Source organism: Epinephelus moara, chromosome 20, assembly GCF_006386435.1.
Source record: "Epinephelus moara isolate mb chromosome 20, YSFRI_EMoa_1.0, whole genome shotgun sequence".
In the NCBI taxonomy this organism is placed as follows: Eukaryota; Metazoa; Chordata; class Actinopteri; order Perciformes; family Serranidae; genus Epinephelus; species Epinephelus moara.
In genome coordinates this window covers 16,706,636-16,731,282 of record NC_065525.1, presented here as the reverse complement: position 1 = coordinate 16,731,282, position 24,647 = coordinate 16,706,636, and the positions used below count along the sequence as shown (strand labels likewise).

General features: G+C 41.4%; 2 protein-coding genes across 3 annotated transcripts; both read right to left on the bottom strand.

Annotated features, from left to right (window-relative positions):
• Positions 1 to 2,637: 2,637 nt before the first annotated feature.
• Positions 2,638 to 9,662, bottom strand: zgc:153031. The gene is made up of 6 exons (XM_050073343.1): positions 9,441 to 9,662; positions 7,281 to 7,330; positions 6,885 to 6,990; positions 6,629 to 6,755; positions 5,966 to 6,084; positions 2,638 to 3,925 (listed from the first exon to the last, which is right to left on the bottom strand). The coding sequence occupies exons 1-6, from the start codon at positions 9,551 to 9,553 to the stop codon at positions 3,835 to 3,837; spliced, it is 606 nt and encodes a 201-aa protein (XP_049929300.1). The 5' UTR covers positions 9,554 to 9,662; the 3' UTR covers positions 2,638 to 3,834.
• A 668-nt stretch (positions 9,663 to 10,330) lies between these two features.
• Positions 10,331 to 24,108, bottom strand: cry1b (cryptochrome circadian regulator 1b). 2 transcript variants are annotated; one of them, XM_050073347.1, is made up of 11 exons: positions 23,267 to 24,100; positions 18,946 to 19,054; positions 18,519 to 18,661; positions 18,197 to 18,381; positions 17,982 to 18,070; positions 15,648 to 15,788; positions 15,231 to 15,542; positions 14,947 to 15,098; positions 14,310 to 14,512; positions 11,968 to 12,105; positions 10,331 to 11,477 (listed from the first exon to the last, which is right to left on the bottom strand). In XM_050073347.1, exons 1-11 carry the CDS (start codon positions 23,422 to 23,424, stop codon positions 11,395 to 11,397), a joined length of 1,713 nt encoding a protein of 570 aa, XP_049929304.1. In that variant the 5' UTR covers positions 23,425 to 24,100; the 3' UTR covers positions 10,331 to 11,394. The 2 variants fall into 2 exon arrangements, with proteins under 2 accessions (XP_049929304.1, XP_049929305.1); XM_050073348.1 differs by lacking the exons at positions 10,331 to 11,477; positions 11,968 to 12,105 and adding an exon at positions 12,135 to 12,401 and having other exon boundaries at positions 23,267 to 24,108.
• Positions 24,109 to 24,647: the final 539 nt, after the last annotated feature.

Below are 24,647 nucleotides of genomic sequence, written 5' to 3'. Positions count from 1 at the left end.
TACTCAGAGTACTGCTCCTTTTTAGATCTGCTGGAGTGTAACCAATAACATTATGAAGGCTGAATTCTATTTAGCTGCTTCTGTGTTAGGGTCACGGTATTGTGCATGCTGGCTCACTTGCACTAGAATAGACAGAGCTGTCGTTAGTGTTGCTAATTACACCTGTGCTTTTTCTACTGTGACAAGTCAAACTATTTCCTGTGAAAAATTGTGAGGGAAAAACAGATGTTGAAATGTGTACAGCAGGGTACCCCTTCTTTGGAAATCAGCCTGTGGAGTCCTAACCTTAGCCGTTAGTCCTCTGATGTAGGTTCACATCGTTATGCAGTAACAAGCATTTTTCATAGCAGGTATATGGAAATTTGAAAGTGGGAAAAGCACAGGTGGAATTAATGGCGTTAACACAATTCCTCTTACAGTAGGCGAGCCAGTTCCAGAGTCCTCTAACTGAACATGCTGGTTCACTGAGATGGCACACCTGGGGACTGACGTGCATTGTTAACATTGTTGAAATTGTTAGTCACACTTGTGTTGTTTCTGCTATGACAAGTCAACATATCTACTGTAAGAAAGGTGTCTTTGTTTTATTCCTCATTGCACTGGACCTTTTACTTTATTAAGCTCTGCCCGTGCATTTCATTAAATACAGTTCAAATGCAGGTGCTCCTCATCTTAGCAAAAAATTTAACAGAAGTTTTACTGAAAATACATGTGTTTGAGAAGTTCTCACCATATGACTGGATAAATGAGACTCGGATTATATTGCACGAGCTGTGTGACAGTTTGTAAATGGATGCTTTGACGTTGTTTTGCTGATGTCAAACCTGGACCCCATTTATTTCAATTCACCAAGAATGTTTGCTGCTATTGAATTCTTTGTTCACCATTGAGGCATGTGAGAAAAACAAACTTTTCTTCACAAATTCAAGGTAACACAGGGTGAGTAATTGATATACAAATGAGCCTTTTGTGGGTGAAGTATTCCTTTAATGTCTGTGTGTACTGTGAGTGTTTCAGTCCTGTGGGTTTGAAAAACACATACGTGCTAAATGAAAATCCTTCAGACACACTCCAGCCACACAGCCCTCTGCCCAAGTCTCAACTAAAACATGGGCTGCACTATGCTGGGAGCCACATGAGGTCTCCAAACTCCATGTAATAATAAGGATGGCTGTGCCGTGTGCTGTATGTTTTGTGGTGGCAAGGATGGAAAACCCTATTTAAACTGAGTGGAGAAGGCACATGAGGTTACAGACATGACTCAGAATGACTTCTGTCATTGTCACAGTGGGTGGTAATGTTTCTTGAACACTTACCAGTGCCGTGTCTTTATCATGTGTTCAGATTCTCACTGATAAAGGTGAAACTGGTGCTGGTTCTCAGAAGAATGCAGGCAGATTGGCGTCTATCTGATCTGAGGGCAAAGAGAGTGGCAATAGCAAACTCCCAGAAAACTCAAGAAACGTGAGATGCTGAGGTCAGACAAAGGTGTTTTCACTTGAACTACTAACAGATCTACCCATAGATAGACCATGAAGATAACAGACAATGAAATGTCTTGAAAGGAGCAGTGTGAGAGATTTTGGGAGATTCATTGGCAGAAATACAATATGACATTCATGATTATGTTATTATGTTTTTGTTAGCTTAGAATAAGCCTTTCATATCTACATCAGGAGCAGATCGTCTTCATATATATTATCAGATCTGGACACTGGACCCCAGGATGGTGCCTTTTCAGTCCAATGAGAATTGATCGCTTGGTTCATATGCCAACAAAGTTTCTAGCTTCCGTATTTACTCCTGTGGTATGCGGCCTACTGAATATGTGTAGTAGTGTTTGACCCACTGGACCAGCTGTAAGTTCCCACTCTGCTAGTAGACTTTACATTGTGATGATGCCACAGATTTTAAAATTGCTTTTCTTGCCTTGAGGAAAGTTTTGCAAGTATAAAATCTCAATGGATCCATCCATTTTCGTAACCACTTATCCTCTTGGGGGACTGGGGCCTATCCCAGCTGACATTGGGCGAGAGGCGGGGTACACCCTGGACAGGTCACTAGACTATTGCAGGGCTGACACATAGACACAGACAACTATTCACACTCACATTCACACCTACCAATTAATCTGCATGTCTTTGGACTGTGGGAGGAAGCCGGAGTACCCAGAGAAAACCCACACTGATGGGGAGAACATGCAAACAGAAGGGCTCCCTCCTGGAATCGAACCAGGAGTCCTCTTGCTGTGAGGAGACAGTGCTAACCACTACACCACTGTGTCGCCTCTCCGTGGATTGAGAATCCATAAAAAATAAGGAGTCATATTGGACCTTGTTTGCAGTTCAAGAAGTCCTGTTAACAGTGGCCACTGGCCCACCATGTTCCACCACCACATTTCTGCAGTAGGTCTGAAAGGACAGACCAAACACTTCTCTGCACTCTTGAAAAGTGAGGGGTATTCAGTTGGTTGCAATCTGCAACTTCACAGCTTGATCCCACTTAATCCCACGGACTGGTCTTAAATCACTCCATAAATGTGTCATAGGTTATTGGTTGTTGTTAGTTTTGTTGTTCTAATCTTTAGTCTGTAGAGCACATTTAAAACCAACACATCACCAAGTGCTTTGACAAATATGTTTAAAAGTACAATTTATTATTGAGAATTCAAAATCCCTGACCTTAATGTCCGTGTTTCTTCTTACATATCTCTGTCCTTGTTTACTGTTACTATTGTAAAAAACTTTGATTGAAACTTTGATTTATTTTGTAGTTAAGTTGCTGTGACCATTATTATCATAACATTACTATTATGTCACTACAGTACCCACTAAACTGTAAGCTTTCAGGGATTGTTGAAGCATTGTGTGTAATCAAAACTCTTGGTAGAATCTGGGATATATTGTTAATCAGTTACAAGCAGCATAAAGGTGGGCTTTCTGACTGCTGTCTCAATGCTGTGCCTCCATCTAGTGGCAAAAAGGATCGCATACAACCAGATGAATGAGGCTCATTCTTATTCTAAATGAAATACAAAGCCACAAAATGCCAGTTGTTTCTCCATTAATGATTTCACATTGATTCATTTCATGAAAACCCTTCTAGATTCACAGAAGACTGCACAGTGAAAATCTTCCTCGATAAAAATGTCTTTCCAGCACAACAAATCACAAGCTGTGAATTTCTCCATATCTTTCCAAATAACCAGACAGTCATTATAGAATCGAAGCGGACCAGCGGGACAAGTCACTCGTCACTTTCTGAACTGGCATCTGTCATGTTGGCTTAGAGAGACCCGGATCTGCTGTGCTACCCAGAACACGGGCTGTCATTGACGTAGGCTGCTGACTGACTCACTGACAAGCATATTCTCTGTGCAGCTGCAATATTACTGAGGAGGAGGACGAGATGGGAACGCTGACAAGTGACAAGGTGACAGCAGAGGGTGGCTGGGGATTTTTTTTAATACTAGAACGAATCATAATATCTGTCCAGGCAGCAGCGATGGAGGAAGGGTAGATACACATAAAGACTTGGGTGGACAAACTAGGCCGCTGTTGAAGTGTCTGTGTTTCAGTTTTTCATGGATAACAAACAGTATAAAAGTCATGTTAACACTGGAATGTTCAATAAGTGTATTACAAAGAGTGTTAGATAGACTTTGGCTTTGTTTAAATTTTAAAAACTATAATGGCACACTGTGGGTTTGGGTTTTGGCAGCATGTCTCTACAGTCTATCCAGGAGTTGACTCTGCAATAAATCTTGATAGGGTTTTAAAGGAATGACAGATTTTCAGTGTTCTCTGACAATCTATTGATTTTCTCTATAGCTGTCTACACCGCATCACTGGTGTCTCTTTTGTATACATGGAATTTGTACTTGACGCCGTTCTCCTCTTGAATTCCACTCGGTACATTTGGAAATCTAGTTGGAAACAAAAGGAAAACAGTTTTGTCAGTTCATCTAAAACTGTCAAATATGATAATTAAATGGATGATGAACAATATTCATACATAAACATGCTTTTACTGTGGGAGAAAACATACGTACAAACATACGTATTCACAAAGCATCCTAGTACAAAGAGTTGCTAGTGACGAAATTCTAATCAAATTCTTAGAATTGTGATGTTTTCTTAGAATTTCTTCTAGCCCTTAAAGTTAAGACTAGGTCCTTGTAAAGATAAAGGTTATTCACAAAGCATCTTAGACCTTAAGAGAGCTCCTAAGGTGGAAAAACTGTTGGGAGCAGGGAGGAGGACTTTAAATAGGCTTAAGAGTTTCTTAATCAGAGGAGAAATTGGTGGAAACACAAAGAGGTCGCAGAAATGTTCTCCAAATGCTGGATGACAGTGAGTAAATGAAATGCCACAGACTAGATCATGCAGGGATAATATGTGTGATCAATCTCATTAGGGATATGCACACATTTCCCAGCCAACACAATAACGCTATAAGGCCAGAAGTAAAATGATCACAATACTAAGATATTTCAAAAACTGAAAAAATGCAACAGTGCAGCAGTGATGACTTTGTTCTGTCTAATCCTTCCATCAGCAGAGTGATAACACTAACAATGACAACACTTTCACAGTCAGCAGTTCATTTCATTTCCACTGAGTGCCTGCACCTTGCAGGCTCAAAAAGGGTGTGTCTGTGACAACCAATCACATCTGTTAAAAGAATGCATCATACCTAGAGACAGGGTCAACCACACCCCCTCACTAAGGTAAAAGTTTTTGTCTCTTCCTTGCTCAGAGTTGCTCTGAGAACTTTCCTAAATCACTCCTAAGCTCAGATTCCTCACTAAAAAATTTAGGCTAAGTTAGGAGCTCTCTGAGAGATTGACGAGAATGTTTGTGAATACAGCCCCTGATGTCTCCCCTTCTGTTCCTCAAAGTGTTACTGCTGAACATTATGATGTTACAGTGAAGTTGGCCTTTAAATATAAACTGTCATCACTTCATCATTTTATCTATTAGACATTTGTGTGAGATCTGGTCATAATTAGGGTAAATTATGGCCAAAAACATGCTTTGTGAGGTCATAGTGGCCTTTGATCACCAAAATCTCATCAGTTCATCATTGAGTCCATGTGGACGTTTAAAGAAATTCCATCAAGGCCTTCTTGAGATGTCACTTTCACGAGTGTGGGACAGACATGAGGTCACAGTGACCTTTGACCACCAAAATGGAATCAGTTCATAGCGAAGTCTAAGTGGATGTTTGTGGCAAATTTAAAGAACTTCCCTGAGTAAGGTCTTGAGATATCACGTTCATGAGAATGGGACGAACGTGCAGACAAACGGATGTACGGACAACCTGAAAACATAATGTCTACGACCATGGCTGTCGCTGTCACTGTCGCAGAGGAAAAACAGTTAGTATTATATGATTGTGATGGTCACAGCCACACATGGTGATGTTTTCCCAAGCCACACTTTGATCTCATTAGTTTATCTACACAGGTTACTATCATTTATGGTCAACCATACCTGAACAATTCACATCACACAGTTGGACTGAATTAGAATTTGCTTATTTGCCTTTAACCACACATTGTTTAAGTGTACACAAGTTGTTTGATATTAATCATCTGTTTCTTGTCTTTGAGTTACTGTGGTTGTTTGGGGAGGTCCCTTCCTGTTGGAGCAAAAAGGCTGAGGACTCTTAAATCCTGGAGCCAACCCATTGGACCAAACCATGTGTTGTCATGTCATGGGGAGGGATTTGGGTTTTGTTAGTTTTGCTTTGTGTTTAGTTGTAGTTGGTGCCCATTTTGGTTACCCCTTGTGTGTTATTTGGTTCGGCCAAGCCACTATATACTTTCCCAAGTGTGTCATTTTGGCATATCTAAAAACAACTCTGCATGTAAAAATCAGTCTTTTGCAACTGTTTAACCATTAACCTTTCAACACCAGGGCAACCTGCACCATGCCAGTGTGAGGATGAAATGAATACGTACCCTTCTTCTTGATCTTTAAAGAGTTCTTTGTCAAACTCAGGGAAGAAAACGTCACAGTCAAAGTCTGCCATGACCTCTGTCAGGTAAACCAGCTCACACCACGGGTGCTTCAGTGCAGCCTGGTAAACAGTATTAGACAGAACAGTATTAACAACCTGGCTTTTCATGTGTAATTCAGCACAAAGTGGGACAGAAATGAGCTTTCACTGTGTCAGAAAACATATTGACATAAGAGGGAAGGACTCTCAGCTGCACAAGACAACTTTGCATATTTGTGGCTCTACATGGCGCCGACAATTTTAATAGTTTCTTGTTTAACAACCCTGCTGGTATTGGATCAATTAGACGGTTAAATCAACACTGATCTACAGGCTGTCGCTCTGTCATTAGCGTGCATGCTGTTAATAGTTTGTGCATATTACAAGGTCACATGAAAGCCATGAACACCAGTGAAAAAAGCATTCAGTTATTCTGACTGAGTAGACTTGTTGAAGGTTGGGTGGAGCTGGGAATGCTGGGAATCATGGGAGGCGACCAACTTGGGACGGGATTGGGTGAACATGCATGAGTAGGAGCTAAATAGTGACCCACAGCTCATTTCCCTGCAAACTTGTCCATCCAGCCATGCTCTCTGCCATATCTTTCCAGCTCATCCTAGTTTACCTCGTAGACCTGCGCCCCACCAATAATCCAGATGGTCTCAATCAGGCCGGCGAGAGGGGGCTGTGCAGCTAGTTGGACCGCACTCTCTAAGTCTTTACACACAAAGTGGGCATGATCTGGAGGCGTGCTGAAAGAAGAGAAATATTCAGAGAATTGACAAGGATAAATGGCAATGAAACCTCAAATTGCTTTCTGGATAACCCCAAATATCTTGCTCCCCTGGTTGAAGCAGGTGTCTGTGTCAGAGAGCACTCACTCCAGTGTTGTACTCAGCACCGCATGCAGAGCATTGGCTAGTGGGAGAGTAGATTGTGGGTGGCAGAACCAGCACCGTTTGCCCCACACCATCATGTTCATCTTTCCTGAAATAGACAGAATAAAATAAGTGACACTCAACTACACATCTTAGCTGCTGCAGCTCTCAAGTATGTTCATAATCCATAGCACTGGACTGGGGTTCAAAATAGTGAAAGTTTAGAGTACAGAAAAGATTGTACCCACACCAAAGGAGGAAAATCATCAAGTATGAGTAGATGTGGACAAAATCCTCATACAGTTGTTCAACCTGCTTTACAAACCCTATTTGCAATAATACATTTGCAATGAAAAAACCCTTACAGGATAAAACAACCAAATTAGAGTGTCTCTTTACCTGGTCTCGACACCCTTGTGATGTGGTTCAGGAAGTACTGGAATTCAGACCTGCAAGAGTCACAGTTTCAACATTATTAGTCAGCTGTTACTGAGCTCATTAACCCTTTGCACTGCTGATTATAGTTTCCACATGGAGCAAAGAATGACCTGGTGAATAAAAGATCTACATGTCTTTATTTAACTGTATTGTACAGGCTCCCTGTGAGGCACCACTTTTACAACTACTGTTTACTATAGCAGGACTACTGCTACTTGATCTACTGAACCACTCCTCTCCCCTCTACTGGTGCTGCTGCTTACTCTGATACAACTTAGCATCACTCACATCTTCAGCATATACTGTTGGTACCTGCAACTTTGCAACTAGTGCATACATACATACATTACTTTAAACTCTTCTGGTGTTACATTTCTGGACGAGCTGATAAACAATACTGGGGAGGCTACTTTTGTAATCTAATAGGCTACAATTTACTACTTACTCTGTTGAAAATGTAGGATGATTCTAACAAATGTTTTAAATTTGGTATTAAAGGGGAACTACGCCCATTTTCAATATTCATACATTAATCCCATGGTCTAAGACAGACCTAAAATATTAGTAAACATGTCTCCCAAATCCAAAAATTACAGCACCACAACTCAAGTTTGTGATGTCACGAGGTATAAAGTCTGGAGCTGGTCCACAGACAGTAAACTCGGAAAGATGTTATAGATCAACTGGTGGGTCCTGGTCCAAAAGTGGGTCACGGGGCCATTCTGAATGGACCGCAAGTGACTCACAAACATGTCAGGTTTGTAAAAAACACACTTTGTTTTAAAGTACTGTGGATTTCTGGCAAAGACTTTTTATTTTGAAGTGCTGTTTCCTGTTGTAGAGTGAGGGAATAATGGACAGCCACTTGACGGAGACGGCAAACTAGCTTGACGACATGGTTAAATGCTGAATGTTTTGAATTGTGTGGACCTTAAACTTATGACTAAGGAGAAATCTGGACCCCATGGCTGCCTGGACCAGTTGGGAATCACTGTCATAGATGACACTGAGAGCACCCAGGGGAATGTTCTGAGTTTATGAGTAAATCGTCTGTTTAACGACTGAGAACACAACAACACAATAAAGGTCATTTGAGTAAAAATAAGAACACAAACACTTGATGACATCACAAGTTTGAAACTAACTTCTGTGGTTTCTGGCTTTGAGAGTGTTCACAATAGAGAAAGGTATTTGCCAAAGGATTATTTTAACCATCCATCTATGTTTAAATTAATTTTGTTATTACAATCAGACAAGCCAAAAGTAATTTGTAAACTAGGTGCTTTTTTTGTTTAAAGGGATAGTGCACCCAAAAATGAAAATTCAGCCATTATCTACTCACCCATATGCCGAGGGAGGCTCAGGTGAAGTTTTAGAGTCCTCACATTCCTTGCAGAGATCCTGAAGCCTTGACATAAAAAGTTGTTTTTCCAAACAACTTTTTATGTCGGGGCTTCAGGACACTTGGATCACTACGGACGAGCAGTATGGAGATATTTTGTGGTTTCAATTATGTGTTTTTGGACGTTTGAATCTGGGGCGCCGTAAGCCTGCATTAGGTGGAGTTGTGTTGCTACCCCCTCTCCCCTGGGATCTCCGCAATTGTTGTGAGGACTCTAAAACTTCACCTGAGCCTCCCTCGGCATATGGGTGAGTAGATAATTGGTGAATTTTCATTTTTGGGTGCACTATCCCTTTAAGTAACATTGGCTGTACCTTAGCCAGGCCATGTGCCATTGTTTTATTGTATGTAATGTTTGTACTCCATACCATGTGATATAGTCGTGAGTCAAACAAATTAAATGAAAATGTAACTCGTTCCATGTACTTAGTTACATATTGCTTTACTTCCCAACACTGCTGGTTAATAAAAATCCTCATAACTTTACCCAGATGTTTGCACGGAGTGGTACATAACCGAACAGCCATACAGTGCTATAAACAATCACTGTTGATCTGTCCTGTTGCACACATGTGGATACAGAACACATTGATATAACCATCAAGATATTTGTATTGTAGCCTGTTTAAACGCAGTTAGTGACATAGCAGTCAAATACATGATTTGCATTTTCAAACTGAATCAAGCAGAGACGTCATCACAAATGGTTTCACTCTTACGGTAAATCCCAGGGCATTTTCCCGTCCTTCCCGATGCCTCTGTTGTTGCACACAGCTGCGATGAGGCAGAGAGGCTTCTTCTGCACATTGTCTCCAACTTCCATCTCTATCATGTAGTCAAGCAGGCACAAGCACAGGATCGGGATCTGCTACACCGACTGAGAGTGTGTGCGGGATCCATTTATTGAGGGTTGAACTCAGCTATATCACCGCCCACCGACCGGCAGCTGCTATTGGACACGATGGAGCTTCCTTTGTGTGTGTGATTTTAAGCCTCCAACAACACAAAGCTTCTCTCCACCCCGAGGCTGTCACAACAACACTGTGTGATCAGACAGCAACATGACTGCACGGTCACTCATTACCTGAAGATAATCTCATTTAGTCATACACTTCATCTCCAAGTATGAAAAGGTTCGTGCAAACAGTCCTGGAATAACCTGAACTTCTATCAACATGTGATAGAAAAGAAGGTTATATAAGATAGATATAAAACAGATTAAGGTCTTATTTAAAAGAGGTTAATGTTGAACATTTCTTACCATATTTTAAAAAAATTGGTGGGGATATATGCACCTTTTAGGAAAATGGGATAAAAGGTCAAACCTTATGGAAGATGATGTGATATGTGACACACTATCTCAAATTAATTGGCTCAAAGTTCCCACATACAGTGCCAATAAAGTGTAGCACCACCTCCTGGACTCTCTCATGTTTTATTGTTTAACAGCGTTCAGTCACAGCGGCTGATATTCAGCTTTTTGACACTGGTCAAACAGAATTCTGGTCCAAAGCACAGCACTCAAATCTGCCTATCTTTTAGACTTTTTAAAATGCCACACCCACACCTTCATTCTTCTAGTAAAGATGTGAAATCAAATGAAAAAGACAAACCAGAAGTATACAGCAATATTTCTGTAATTTATTGCCATGTCCATACAGCCATAATTTGTTCATTTTTATACAAAAATAATAGATTTAACATCACATGGGAGACAAAAGCACATGCATTCACAGTAGAACTTTTTCAGTTTTGGTTACACGTTATTTACAAAAGGAGTTGTGAAACCACCAGGAGCAAATATACAAAAGTTGGAAATAAAAACAATAGGTATTTACAAAATATATGATGGCCTTTGTAAGGCCTGCTTTATTATCAAATTATAGATTTGCTTTTAATATCCATTACTACTGTACATGAGACCTTAGGGTCCTAAATCTTTGGAAAAAAAAAAAAAAAAACGTTCTTACATTATTTACAGTCATGACAGAGTGACTTCATATTCTTAATATGAAATATTTGGGGGCTTTTTTTGTAAGAAAAGATACAGCTGTGTGTTATTCAGGTCACCTTATGTCAGTGTCCACTGTACAAAGCAAGTCATCCACAGGCTCCAGACTGTGTTACAGTTTACCATCAATCACATGGGAGTCAGATTTCAGATTTTGACGTTTTTGGGTAAGCAGTGTAGAGGCAGAAGGAGTCAGGTATAGGCTAAATTTTAAGTTCACCATCTATAAGAACTGGGAGGCGTTGAGGCGTTCATGATAACAATTGGTGGTTCATAAGTTGTACAGTAACATACTTTAGTGGAAGACAATAGGTGGCCTCACACACCCTGATGTAAGGACCTTATAGATCACTTGTTTTTGCCTTTTACACCCTGCTGTTACGAGATACTTTCTTTTCAATGTGAGCATTTTCTCTGATTTCATTCCTTGGTTCCTGAGATGTGTGATGTGTCTTCTCAGGAGACCAAGACATGTTACAGATATCTTGTACTGAAGGGAGACCTTTAAACAAAGTCAATAGTGTCAGCTGGATCCATTGTGCCTCCTCTATGGTTGTTAGTTACAGTTAGTACTGTGTGTCAGCTGAGGGCATGTCAGGACAGGATGCTGACCAGATGATCCCGACCGACTGAGGGACCCTTTGTTTTCTGCCTTTTGCACACTATTTGCTCTGCTTCCAGGTTTTAGAGCTGCCTTTGGGTGAAGCCTCTTCACGGCGCCGCTTCTGCGTGGACTGTGCTCTTTCTGCATTAAAACATGATACACAAAATATACAAGAGATTATTTCATCCACTGCTTACATTTTGCTTTGTGAGTTGGATATAAAACCCACCACCATCATCAAATTCAACAGTGAAGTGAGTACATCTATGAAGCTATTACTTCCTTTTGCAGTGTAGAAACTTGACTCAGGGCGTTTTATTGCTATTCAATATTTCTGGCTTGTTTTTGGGAGAACAACAGTAGTTTGGTTATACTCTGTGATAAAGCCTGGCATTCAGTTACCAATTCTCAGTTCAACAACAATCCTGCAGGCCAGGGGCAGCAACATTTGATGTCATGCAGCCAGCTGACGCAAGTCTCATGGGTATTAATTTTAGCCATGACTGTGCTGACTTTGAATAGATAATGTTAGTATCTTGCCTGCATTGTACAATTTCAAATGTACTCATGAATTAACATACAAAAAACTGTATTTTAACCAATGACAATGTTAACCATCTAACAGACGTACCTGTTCGAGACGTTCCCTCGTATGTGGAGAAGCCTTCAGAGGACACTGCTGGACCATGACTAGTTCCTGTGGTGACTCCTCCGACGTTACTGCCATTTGCACCATTATTGGGATTGGCAGGTACTGTTGCCAGCAGGCCTGCAAGAGGACAAAAGCATTGTTTGTGAAAATGATAAAGACACACTGGCTCTTTATTTCCAAACTTATAAAACTGTTTGTGCATGTCTCAGGTGTTCTGGGGCTTGTATAGCAGCAAAACAGCAGAGCCATTACCAGGGTTTTATCTGCCACCTGCCTCTTATCAATCACCCAACAGGAGCATTTACCTTGTTGTGTATTCTAATGCAATATTGTATAACAGACCTATTCAATTGGCGGCTTGTGGGTCACATCTGGCACAGAGGCGATCTCCAAGAGGCCCGGCACACTTAAATCTGATATACCGAAATGAGAAATATGTAAACTACATATAGTGTCTGAAGGTAGCTCACAAATGAGTCATCTCACTTCCTTCTCATCTCTGTTAATTTACACGTGCAGTGCAGATCGGGCAGGACGTATGCATCGGTATATTAACACCTCTAATCATATCTTTCACAAATTAACATTCGCTCATGTGACACAGTTCGAACCACGCTTAGTAGCTTTTTAAAACATCTAGGCTGCGGCCGATTGCTAAAATAAACTGTGCTATGTTTTTCCTAAACACTAACTTGATCTCTGTGGAAAACATCATGAGGTGAGGAGTGTGTGTTTGTGTGGGAGACAGAGGGGAGAGGGAGGGAGGGAGGGAGGGAGGGAGATACTGGTAGAGACAGGCGGAGTGTGTTATTGGTTACTGTTATTGTTCTGTGAATTAATAGCATTGATGCTCTTTTTAATTTGGTTTCTGCACTTTCGGATGTGACCAGGTCAGTTATGTGACCAATAAAAAGTGAAACAATAAACACTGCTATTTGTTACAACATTCATTTGCATTTGTTTAAAATTAATCATTACCACAAGCTAATAAAGGCTGCTTAAAAACTGCCTGGCCCATCTACTTTTTCCGGCTTTTAAAATCCGGCCCAGTTGAATTTGTGATTGAATAGCCCTGTTGTGTAATGTGCATTCATCAGGCAAAACGATTTTCCTGAAGCAAACTGCATGTTAGCTTTTAAATTTACTGTCCATCATTGTGGTGTATGGAGTTGGGTCTCATAACACAGGCTTCATAGAAAATCCTGGAAAGACTGGAAACACTATAAACAGACACAAGAATTACCCCTGCAGGGTTGTACGCCTCCGTCAACCAGTCAAGTTGCAGTTTAGATCCATGTCTGATCAGACTCATATATGGAGTGAAGACTTAGAAGGAATTTATTAAAAAGGTATTAAGTGTACTTTATGGTGAAACGTGGATGCGTCACACAAATCTTCAACCCCGCAGCAGAGAAGATCTGTACAATCAGCACAGTTTCAAGGTAGACATCCTAGATTAGTGTCACCAGTTCACTATCTGACTAAATATCTTCCCTTCTGCTCCTGAGTTATGACGAATAATGGCCAGAAAACATTACGATGTCACAGTGAAGTTGACCTTTGACCTTTTGGATGTAAAATGAGATCACTTAGTTATTTAATCCTGTTAAAATTTGTGTAAAAAGTTTTTCATAATTAGCATGAATTCTTGAGTTATGGCCAAAACATGTCTTGTGAGGTCACACTGACCATTAACCACCAAAATCACAGCGAATGTTTGTGCCATATTTGAAGAAATTTTCTCAAAGCGTTCTTGAGATATTGCATTCAAGTACTGGGACGGACAAGCTGACGGATTATCAACCCATAAACATAATGCCTCTGCCGCCAGTGTGGAGGAATAAAATGTAGATCATCAGTGTAATTGGTCGGTGTAATTTCGCTAGAATTAAGTAGCAAGCTACTAGCAATGTGTTTGAAATTAATTTCTGATAATCTAAATGACTATTAACTCATTATTACTTCAAGACCAGGAAGGGCCAGCACCAGCAATAACTGCACAACAATCTTTCAATCTCATTTTTCACCGTACATCAGATATAATATTCTCAGAAAGCAATTATCCTCGCATTTTTCTGGCGATACAGAACGTGATTTTGTCCCAGGGAACAGCTGATTTTAATCGGCTATCTGTATTTTCCTCCTTCAAACTATCGTTAGTATATCGGCCATTAAAAATCTACCTCTCATAAAAAGACATCTTATTTGAAAAATATATCTGTATAAATTTGGGTAGCATTCCAGATATTCAAAATAACATTAAACTGATGGCACGAGAGCGTGAGAGTTTGAGATGATCAGTATCTGCGTCATGTCCCTACCCAGTCCTCTGTAGCAGGAAAGCTGCTGGTAGATTTGCTTCATCCGCTCGATGTTGATGCGGCTGGCCTCGGCATGGTTCACCATGGGCCTCGGGTAGTGGACTCCTATGATGCACTTGGCTGCCTTCTGCACCTCCTCTGGGGCATTCCAAGGATCATAGATGTATTTGGCTGGAAAGCCCCTCAGTATGGGCAAATAGCGCCTGTGAGAAAAGGAAAGAATGAAGACAGATGGAGGACAAAAGATGGTGGAACATGATATAAGTTAAAGATGAGATGTTACAGATGTGCCACAGTAAATAAATTAATGATTAGCCACCAATAATACTGTTACTGACAAATACTGTCTGTGAAAGCTCATCCTTTTATTCTTTTTTTTTCCAGTGATATTGGCACAGTAAATTAGGTCACACAATTTGTATCACTGTTTAAACAGTAACTTAGTAACTACACATGACTGGATCATGACAACCATGAGGAGTCAACCTCCCCCAACCGAGGCTACAAAAGACCACAAGCTAATCATTTTTTTTTTTCCCATCTGAAATGACTGCAGGGCGGAACAAATACCCACAACAACGTCAGCTTCTGAAAGGAGCTTTCATATTCATGTGTGCAGATGAAAGTACTGACTGACCGTATGTAGTCCCCATTGGGGTCTGTGCGTCGTCCAAATCCCACGGGGCAGTAGCAGTGGAAAAACTGCTGGAAAAAGGAACTGCAGGAGAGCCACATCCAGCTGCCAGCATTTACACTCCAGTCTGCGTCTATAAGCAACTCTTCAAACACCTGAACAAGACATGGACAGTTAAAATAAAGCACGGTAGTGATTGTTTTATTCTTTTATCAATGACTGTGGTGACTGATGAAAAGTGTGCACCTTTTGTTCTTGGACACTTGGTCATTTTTGTCTGCTCTTACCTTCATGCCTTCCTCCCAGCTGACCCAGAGGTCTCCCCTGGTGAGGAAGCAGGCCACAGCGTGCCTCGCCAAATGATGGATCCACCCCTCTTGCCTCAGCTGGGTCATGATGGCATCTATCCAGGGAAAGCCTGTCCGTCCCTCCGCCCACTTGGCCAGTGCCTCTGGGTTTCGGTCCCAGGGGATCTGGACGCAGACAGGGTTTCCATCCATCTTGTCAAAGCAAGGGTTGTTGGTGGCAGTCGTGTAGAAGAACTCCCTCCACAACAGCTGGCCATACAGGGACAGTGGTGGGCTGCTGTGCTTCTTGACCTGATAGGAGAGAGCACCAACATAGCACCAACATGAAACCAATCTGAGTGAAAACAAAACATGATAAAACTTAAAGAGGGTTAATGTTTGTAATGTCATTCGTACCTTCCTGTAGAGATCAGTAAGCTTGAAGTAGAAGAGCCGACAGGAGAGACATCCAAAGCGCAGGTAGGGGCTGAGGCCTGTGGGGCTGGCCAGCAGGGAGTTGGCGTTCATACGTGGACGTTCAAAGTTTGCCACCCATGCCTGTAAAAAAGGTGGTCAGTCAGCTTTAGCTATGGGCTGGGGGTTAGGGGTTAGGGTGAGATGTGCAGTCCCTTCCTTGTCCATTTGTCCACTTTACATTTAGTTCTGTCTTTGTCATTGTTATCTAACAAACAGAGGGACATTAACCAGATCGGCTCTTTTTCTACCATTTTTTCAGTTCAGTTGATTTTCCTGCCTCTACATTATGTCTTTGACATTATGTGTTTGCCACACCTGCTATTCATAGATTGTTGAGCCTTCATCAGTCAAAATATAGCACTGAGATTGCTCTGTTCACAGTCACAAAATACCTACGGTTATCCTCATCCTTTTTGACTTCAGCAGCGCTGCCTTTGACACACTCATCATATGCCTCACATCCACCCTTGGTATTACTGGCACAGCTCTCTCCTGGTTCAAAGCCTACCTCTCTGACAGGCATCAATTCATCTCAATCCACAACTGCAAATTAACCATAGTTCCTGTCACCCATGATGTCTCCCAGCGTTTGATTCTTGGTCCCCTTCGTTTTAATCCTCTACATGCTACAACTTGGACGGATCCTCCGCCACCATAACCTCAAGTTTCGCTGTTGTGCCAAAGATACCTAACCCGACCTCTCCTCCCAGACCATCACTGCTGCCACTCACTCCACTCTCACCACCTGCAAAGAAACTTTCTTAAACTCAACTGCAATGAGTCAGAAATCTTGGCCCTGATCCCCTTACCTGCCCTACCCAGGATTTCTCACTCAATACTGATGGCTCCATAGTCACCCCTCCACTTAAATCCACAACCCTGGAGTCATTCTTAATCCCACCCTTTTGCTCCTGTCCCATGCCAACCACATCACCAATACAGCCTTCTTCCACCTCTGCAACACTGCCTGCCTCCGACCCTCACTGTCACCTACTGCTGCAGAAACACCCATCCATGCACTTGTAACATCCAGACTTGACTACTGCAGCAGTATCCTCTATGGTACCACAAACAACTCCAGCAGATACAGAACTCTGTACTCTCTCTACTTACAACTAGCCACTCAAGTGACCACATCCACCCAGTCTTCCATGACCTCAACTGGCTCCAAGTGAACCACAGGATAAACTTCAAGATTCTACACACCACCTACAAGGCTCTCAACAACCTGGCTGCCCCTAACTTTCAAACTGAATCCACAAGCAAACACCCTACAGGTACCTCTGTTCGACTGAGGTCAACTTCCTGCAAATCCCCAGGACCAAGCGCTGAACCTGGAGTGACAGGGCAGTCTCAGCCCCGCCATCTCTCTGTGAATCTCATTACTAAACCACACCAAAAATGCCCCCCATTGACATCATGGACCTTTTTCACAGCAGACATTTTGACTTGTGTCAGTAGAAAAAGCACAGGTGAAATTGATAACATTAAGGATGGCTGAGTTCCATTCAGTGTCCCAGTAAGCTAGTAACATTTAGCCAACATGGACAATACCAGGGTCTCCCCTAAGTAGAACACAGCTGTCATTAGTGTCATTGAACACACCTGTGTTGCTCCTACTCTGACGTATCAAAATGTCTGCCGTGAAAAAGGTCTATTCAAAAAGGCTCAAAACCCACGTCCTCAGACTTGCCTTCCTCAGTACCACATATTATATGTCAACTTGTTTGAAATTGTGAATCTAACAGTGCTCCTTGTCATTGTTAATTTTTTGTGGCCAGCTTTCACCAACATATATATACAAGGGAGCTAAATCTATTTTATATCTCTCCACATTTAGCACACTTTGTTCATTCTGACAACAGCTGCTGTGTCAGTGAGAAAATTGTTCCAGGGAAGTGGGGAAGCAACGGTGCTCTGCTGACTAGTCCATTTTTTAAAAATGGAGATAAGCCAACACACCAAAGAATGATTTTTTTCAGAGCTTTTACTATCTATTGCAAAATGTACACTCATATTTTGATGTGTAAAGTCCAGATGCTGATTAATAATGTGTCAGGCTTTCTTTGACATCTCTGTCATCAGCGGTATGCATGTGACCTTCAGGAAGTGGAGAACATAACTTTATACTGTATGTTATTGAATGTGACTCAGTTAAGTGTTCATATATTTGTTATGACTTCAGCTAGGTGAGCGGTCAATCAGGTTAAGACAACAGTTAATGAAAACTGTAATTATTTCGTGCATATATTGTATTATAAAATGTCTTTTTACCTTCCTCTCCAGATGCCGCTCTAGCCTCATGAGGGCTTCTGTTTCTCCACCTGGCCACACTGCTGTGGTCAGGCCCTCCGTCTCAAAACCTGAAAGAGAAAAATATACAAGTATAAACTGTGACGCTGAGATATATGCTGGATAGCATGTGTGTCCATATACCATGAGCAGTGCATTCATGCACACAACAAACTTACAAGTGAAGAAAAACTTACCAAGCTCCTCCAGGGAGGGCACCCCAAACTTGTCATCATGGTCATCACTGATGGGTGTGGCACATGTTCTGAGAACGTCCAGAGTGATGGTCTCTGCAGGCATCTCCACAGCATCCATACGGTTGATGAGGGCCTGGAAGCGCTTGTACGTGAGAGGAGACTGACCATCATTGAGCTCTATGATCCTTTAGAAAAGAAAAATGGAAAAAGGAATCAACACGAGCCTTCACACAATCACAAAGCAGACAGTGATAATTCACATTGCTTCAAACAGGTTTATTATTAGGGGATCTGCTTGAATTAATACTGCAGAGTCACTCACTTGTCCAGATTGTAGAGGGTGTGTGCAGTCCGCACCATGACCTCTACCCCAGCCTCGCAGGCTAGTTTTTGGATGGCAGCATCGCGTTCTTTGCCAAACGGCTCAGAGTCATACTCATAAGATAAACGGTTGATCTGCCATTCCTGGGGAACAACACATACACACAGTTTTAGTCTGTGAGGGGATGCATGTAAAAGATGGACTGACAGAGTGGCAGAGACCATGATGTGTAAGTATCTTAGACATATTAAACGTCTATGGAATCAATTTGGACGGCCACTGCATAAGTTCACTGAAGTATCAAAATCCTGCATTGCTTTTTTTCAGCCTCTGTTCAATAAGCTATAAAATAATTTAAAGGTACAGGTTGTTTCAGAACAAAGCTAAGTATATAACTACATCTTCCACTCTATCCCATCACTCATACCTTAAAAATCCGAGGGAAGACATCTGTGGGCTGGCCTCTGATGACAAACAAGCGGGAGTTGAGTTTGCGCAGGCTGGCATCCAAGTCCTCTAAGCACTGCAACAAAAACCTGGAACCAAACAGACAGAGGGATCAATTAAGTGATTATATGGCTGAGATGAGTTCCCACCAGATATCACCCTCACACAAAATGCAATAATGAGCTGAACTGAGGATCTGAACGGACTACTGGGGGGAAGAGTGGGTGTCACACAGGTAACATCCCAATGGCACAGCAATGGCTGTGTGGCCCCCTGATTGTACTTAAAGATTAAGATTGGTTATTCAACTGTTGCTTCATTAAGACTAAGTGCCTCAGACTGCGTGGCAGTTTAAATTAATTCAGTCATACATCTGTAAATACAGAAAGCTAGAACAATGAGACTTACAGTTTATGACCATGTCGGCCATCCTGTGAAGCTAAAACACTGCATTACCCAAAGCAACTGAATTAATCCCAACTCTTGAGAATAACAAAGTTAACTACCACCAGCAATACTGGAGGCAACAATCATTATTGTTAGTTATTTTGACAACACAGTATTTAGAGAAAGAATCACTTTGGTTATTTTTTAGATCAAAATATAACATTAAAAGACGTAATTTTAAGGTTCAGCTGCCAAAGGTCATAAAACTGAAAGTGTAACACACTGAGTTGTGTTAAAGAACTTTAGAATAAATCACTGAACGTACAACTAATTTAACTTCAACTGAATATACTCTGGATTATTAAATTGATGCTTACATATTTTCCAATCACTAATATGAACAGCCATCCACTAGCATCAACATGAGAATACCAAAAGTGTGAAGAGTTCATGAAAATGCTTAGATTCAAGTGTTTTAGTGTGAACAGGCTGCCCTCTCCTGGTGAAATCTTTTTACACACACTGTCGACCATAGACCTCTTACACAATGTCACCATGAACAGCAGCAGACAGACAACTAGTTTTAACACAACGGAGAATGTGCCATCTATGGGTGAGAGGACTTTATGACATTTATTACAGTGACAGGCAGAAAACATAAAGTGCTTTCATGTATATGATATATGTTTTAGTGTTTAAATCAACCCTTTTCTCCGTAATACATCCATCCAGCACAACCACAACAAACCAGAACAGTCAAAGCATGTTTTACACAGATTTTGTGAAAGTGTGAAAAGCTCATTTATTAACGCTCTATGCCACTTGACTAATTTTATGCTGCTTTATTTGCCTTGTCATTAATAATGGATTTATTATTATTGGATCAATGGACCACTTTGTCTTCATTTTTTGAAACAGATGGGTATCAAGAATCGGTTCAAAATACATAGAAACCATGGATTTTTTAATGAAGCTCTGCCTCTCGATTTAGTTTTTTTTGGGTCTCTGATTCAACTTCAAGCCTCGGATGAACAAAAGGCTTCTGTTTATTAAAAATGTGGTGTAACCAATAGTATCGTAAAAGGAACAGAGTCTCTTGTGTAATAAACATGAATACTGATCAAAAGACTCTCCATCTGAAGATTGGATAAACTGTAAAACCACCATTTTCCTGTCCTGGGTTTTATTTAACATTTGTTATTACAAATGAATGATTCAATTATTCCACACTAACACTCTGCGTGCCCATCTACATTAATACACGGCAACAGCAGCAGTAATTTCAATGCACTGACCAGTTTACGATGCTTAGGTATGTCTACGCATTACAACTGAGAGAGCACTGCCATACAAAGGTCAACTGATTCAGACAGAGCGAAGTGGTGCTGTTGTATACAGAAACTAAGCACTTATTCTGACCACCAGTAAACTTTGAAAAAGCTGTCTGACACCCCATTTTAATGTTCAAAACCTGAACAATATGGACGTGTAATGATCGAGCAAAAGTTTGCACATGGTAAATGAGGTGGTGTATTTGACTAAAAAGATGGGTGGAGTGGGAAGTCTGGTAAGTGTGTGTGTGTGTGTTGAATGTAGGTCAAACCAGTGCGGGTGCATGATGTAATGACCATAACAACACACTGACCCAATTTCTCAGCCCTCCGTTCAGGTCTGAGCAGCAGAGCTAGTAAGCGGGAAAAAAATGTAATGTCATCGTGGTAAGGCACGCTTACTGTCTGGAGCCTTTACATGTCCTCTCACAACATGAAGGTCAAAGTTATTTCCACCCAAATAAAGAACATTATGGACTGCTGTCCACTGAATTCATGAAGATACTTCGGTAACTGTACAGTGGTACAATATGAGACCACTGATAGAATGTGCCATCTGAACATGAAAAGAGATTCAGGGAAATATTATATATCTCTTTATATTGTATGTTTATCATTTCTATTAATTGTATTTAAGCAGGATTATGTCTGCAGCAAGTTCCAAAGCTACTAGATGGCTAACTGATACAGTCATGCCAAAGGCTGAACACAAAGAAACAAAGAGAGACTAATGAAGCTCTGTGGACTCTCAATCATCACTATATTGGAAAAACTCAACCTGCTCTAAACAACCAAATTCACTGTTGTATGTAAATGCTAGAACGGCTATTTGGAAAACACTCCCAGTCAACATTTAACATCCTGTATTTCTAAGTGCAAACCCAAAACAAACAAACAAGGTATTCATACTTGTTTTTGCCATTACCCACAATGACCTAGAACTGGCTCAGGTCAATATCACTGATGATTACACTACAGCTGCAGACAACAGAATGTATATTGATCGAGTCTATGAGTCGCTGCCAGTTTTTCTTGTGATACCACCCACTCATACAGCTGAGTAGAAAGGCAAGCCTGACATGTCTGCTATAAAAAAGAACAGCTTTGATATCACATAAGACAGCAAACAAATATCTTGAGAAATTATAGGCCATCAGAACTGACAGTGATTTATATGAATGGGCACTTAGTGGTTTGCTGATGTTGAATGGCGGTCAAACTGACCTTCCTGACATACAATATGTATATGTGTACATTGGCATCTTGGCAGTAACACTAAACAAAGTCTAAAGGTGCATTACATAGATACCTGGTCCTATTCAAAATCACGAGGACTTAAAATTAATGATTTCTGAATGTCTATAGGTTTGATGTTACCACAGGTTTCATTCAGTAAACCGTATGCAAGGTTAGTTAAGGTTACAGCTCCTATTAGAAAGCAGGACTACCACTGGCATAGTAGAGGGTATATGAAGGAAAATGGGGCATACCCATCTCTTTTTTCTGGCTGTTTACAGTATACCCCACTATCAGCCAAAAAGCCGTTGGAATAAAGAGCAGAGTGTACCCACCTCCTCCTCAGTAACCTACTCATTGACCTAGTAATACACCCACCTCATCAACTACTACTACAACTATTTTTTTGATTCTACATGCAACTCAGGGGGAAGTGACTGATCATTGAAACTTCCACATGACAATAACCCAAGAATACACTTGGTAAAACACAGTCTATATATCAAGTCTATTAGCCTACTATTTATTGTAGAGCTATCCAATTTAGCAAGTGACAACTGCATCTTATATGTGGATTTAGATTAAGTTAAAATGCGACATAACAAGTAGTGATAGAGTGATGGTCACTAAACCAGTGCAATCATGCATTAAGGATGAAATAAATAATGTGCATCTTTATGACCAACACAACATGATTTGGGAGGCAACCATAGAGTATGTCGTCTGTTACAGGGGCCTAATTAGACTGATCAAGTGTTTTCAGTTAGATACAGGCTGCAGGGGAGTAGGCTTGGTTTCAAAATTGGGGGGAAACATGTGAAATGGGGGATTAGGGGTCCTGCAAAGGGAGGTTTTGAGTGTCAAACACTTGATTTCTTGCATTCTGGTGAACATTCAGCATGAATTTGTGCCTTACTTGCATACATTTATGATGGAAATATGTTTGTTTTTCGAAATATTGGGGGGGGGGTCACGTGTCCCCTGCATCGCCCCTGAAATCTGCACCTCATGGACAGCTTAAGGGTAGGCTATTACTGCTTTGAAAAATTCTTTTTAAATATCTTTCACACCAGTTATACCCATTAATTCCTGATTGCACAGTATTTACAAGGAATGTACAGAAGTATTGCACAGGATTGAACCAGAACTGGAAACATATGGCCCATTTGGACATTTGGGAGGTAGTTAAGTCAGTGTAAGTGGGGGATCTTCAGATGGATAAGCAGTAAGAGTTTAATTAGGCTGGGGTTGAGGTGCAGTAATGATACATAATCTGTTAAACCCTCCACCCACCTATCACTCCCTCTGGCATTCATTTCTTTTTACAATCCCGGTAACAGCCCTTACCTCCACCTGTTGATGCCCACATTGGAGGACCCTGCGAACCAAGGGTCCAGGATGTAAACGCAGCGCAGTGTGTCCGCATCCCGGATAGAGTCCCTTAGAGACGGGTTGTCGTGCAGCCGCAGCCCCTTCCTGAACCAGTGGATGGTGTTGACCACCATGTCGCTTGCCTCCTTTATGAATCCCCGGTGGGGTTACAAAGAGGGGATGGGGTCCCCAAAAACACGCCCTCTTACGTTGTTTTTGTAGCGAAACAATCAAGTGTCCACTCACGTCTGAGGAAGAAATAGCCTTTTAACCTTGGCAGTGGTTGATAGAGTTGTGTTAAGGGTTTGTCCAGTCTTAACCTTGCTCCATGAATTTATCCCCAGAGTTGAGTCTCCTGACCAGCGGTGGCTGCATGTGTGACAGCAGGTACCCACAGCAGACGCGATAAACACGATAAACAACTCTTGTTTTCGCTAGTAGCAACGATGAAGTGAGCACATCTCCCAACAATAACTTCCGAAGATACGCGTTTTCGTCCAGAAGAGATATTTCAGTTGTTTTTATTTTTGTTAGCTATCGCACGAGGCGCTGGGGGAAGCTCATGTAACACAAGCTCGTAAAAAGTACAAACGCGCGAATACTTCCGGGTTTTGCCGCAATGTAACGTTAGTCTACACAAAGTTAACTCGAGCTACAACCTCAATAACACGGTAAATAACGCGAATAAACCGTAACGACTCGTAAACCTGCCTGACACCACGGATTGTATGTCTGACACACAAGACCTCATTTCAGTGACATCCCCACCCACCTGAGATACGCAGGGAGAAATGCAGCGCTCTGATTGGTCAGAATCAACCGTTATACAACTGTTAATCCGTCACGTTCTCATAATGTGCTTTCCTTCCACTGCTAACACGCCCTCTACGGCTGCTTCTAATCAACAAAATGTCGATATTCAGACGTGTCCTCTTAATATTTTGCCTCGGGATTCACTTTTGGGGTGCAGAAGTCAAAAACAAGCCCTTAATGTGTAAAATAAACGCAGCTAATCGGAGGCTCTGGATTGTGTTACGTGGTACACCCACAAGTACCCGGATGAACACATGCAGCACGGCGAGGTCTGGCTCGAATTAGGTGTGCTCGATTTAACGCAGGGGCCACACCGCTCACATTGCAACTGTGCGTTTGGTATGAGCACAGCCAACCCCGCCCACACTCTGCAGCGATAATCTGCACCAATGAGTGAGCCACGTTAAATTACATAAAGGAGTAAATTGGGATAATGAATCTACAGCTGCTTATACGTAACACGGCTATTGTTGTTTGCCGCAGTTATAAATAAGAGACTACAGCAAACAGTAACTTTTAACCATGTAACTATTTTGGACAATGT

Bases quoted from the DNA above. Each gene is read 5' to 3' on its own strand.
- cry1b (XM_050073347.1), bottom strand. From the start codon at position 23,424: ATGGTGGTCAACACCATCCACTGGTTCAGGAAGGGGCTGCGGCTGCAC. The intron at 18,382-18,518 runs GTGAGTGACTCT...TCTTTTCTAAAG, and splicing joins ACCCTCTACAATCTGGACAA to GATCATAGAGCTCAATGATG. The intron at 18,071-18,196 runs GTAAGTTTTTCT...TTTCTCTTTCAG, and splicing joins GCCCTCCCTGGAGGAGCTTG to GTTTTGAGACGGAGGGCCTG.
- zgc:153031 (XM_050073343.1), bottom strand. From the start codon at position 9,553: ATGATAGAGATGGAAGTTGGAGACAATGTGCAGAAGAAGCCTCTCTGC. The intron at 6,085-6,628 runs GTAAACTAGGAT...ACTGTTTACCAG, and splicing joins GTGGGGCGCAGGTCTACGAG to GCTGCACTGAAGCACCCGTG. The intron at 3,926-5,965 runs GTACGTATTCAT...GTTTCCAACTAG, and splicing joins TTTAAAGATCAAGAAGAAGG to ATTTCCAAATGTACCGAGTG.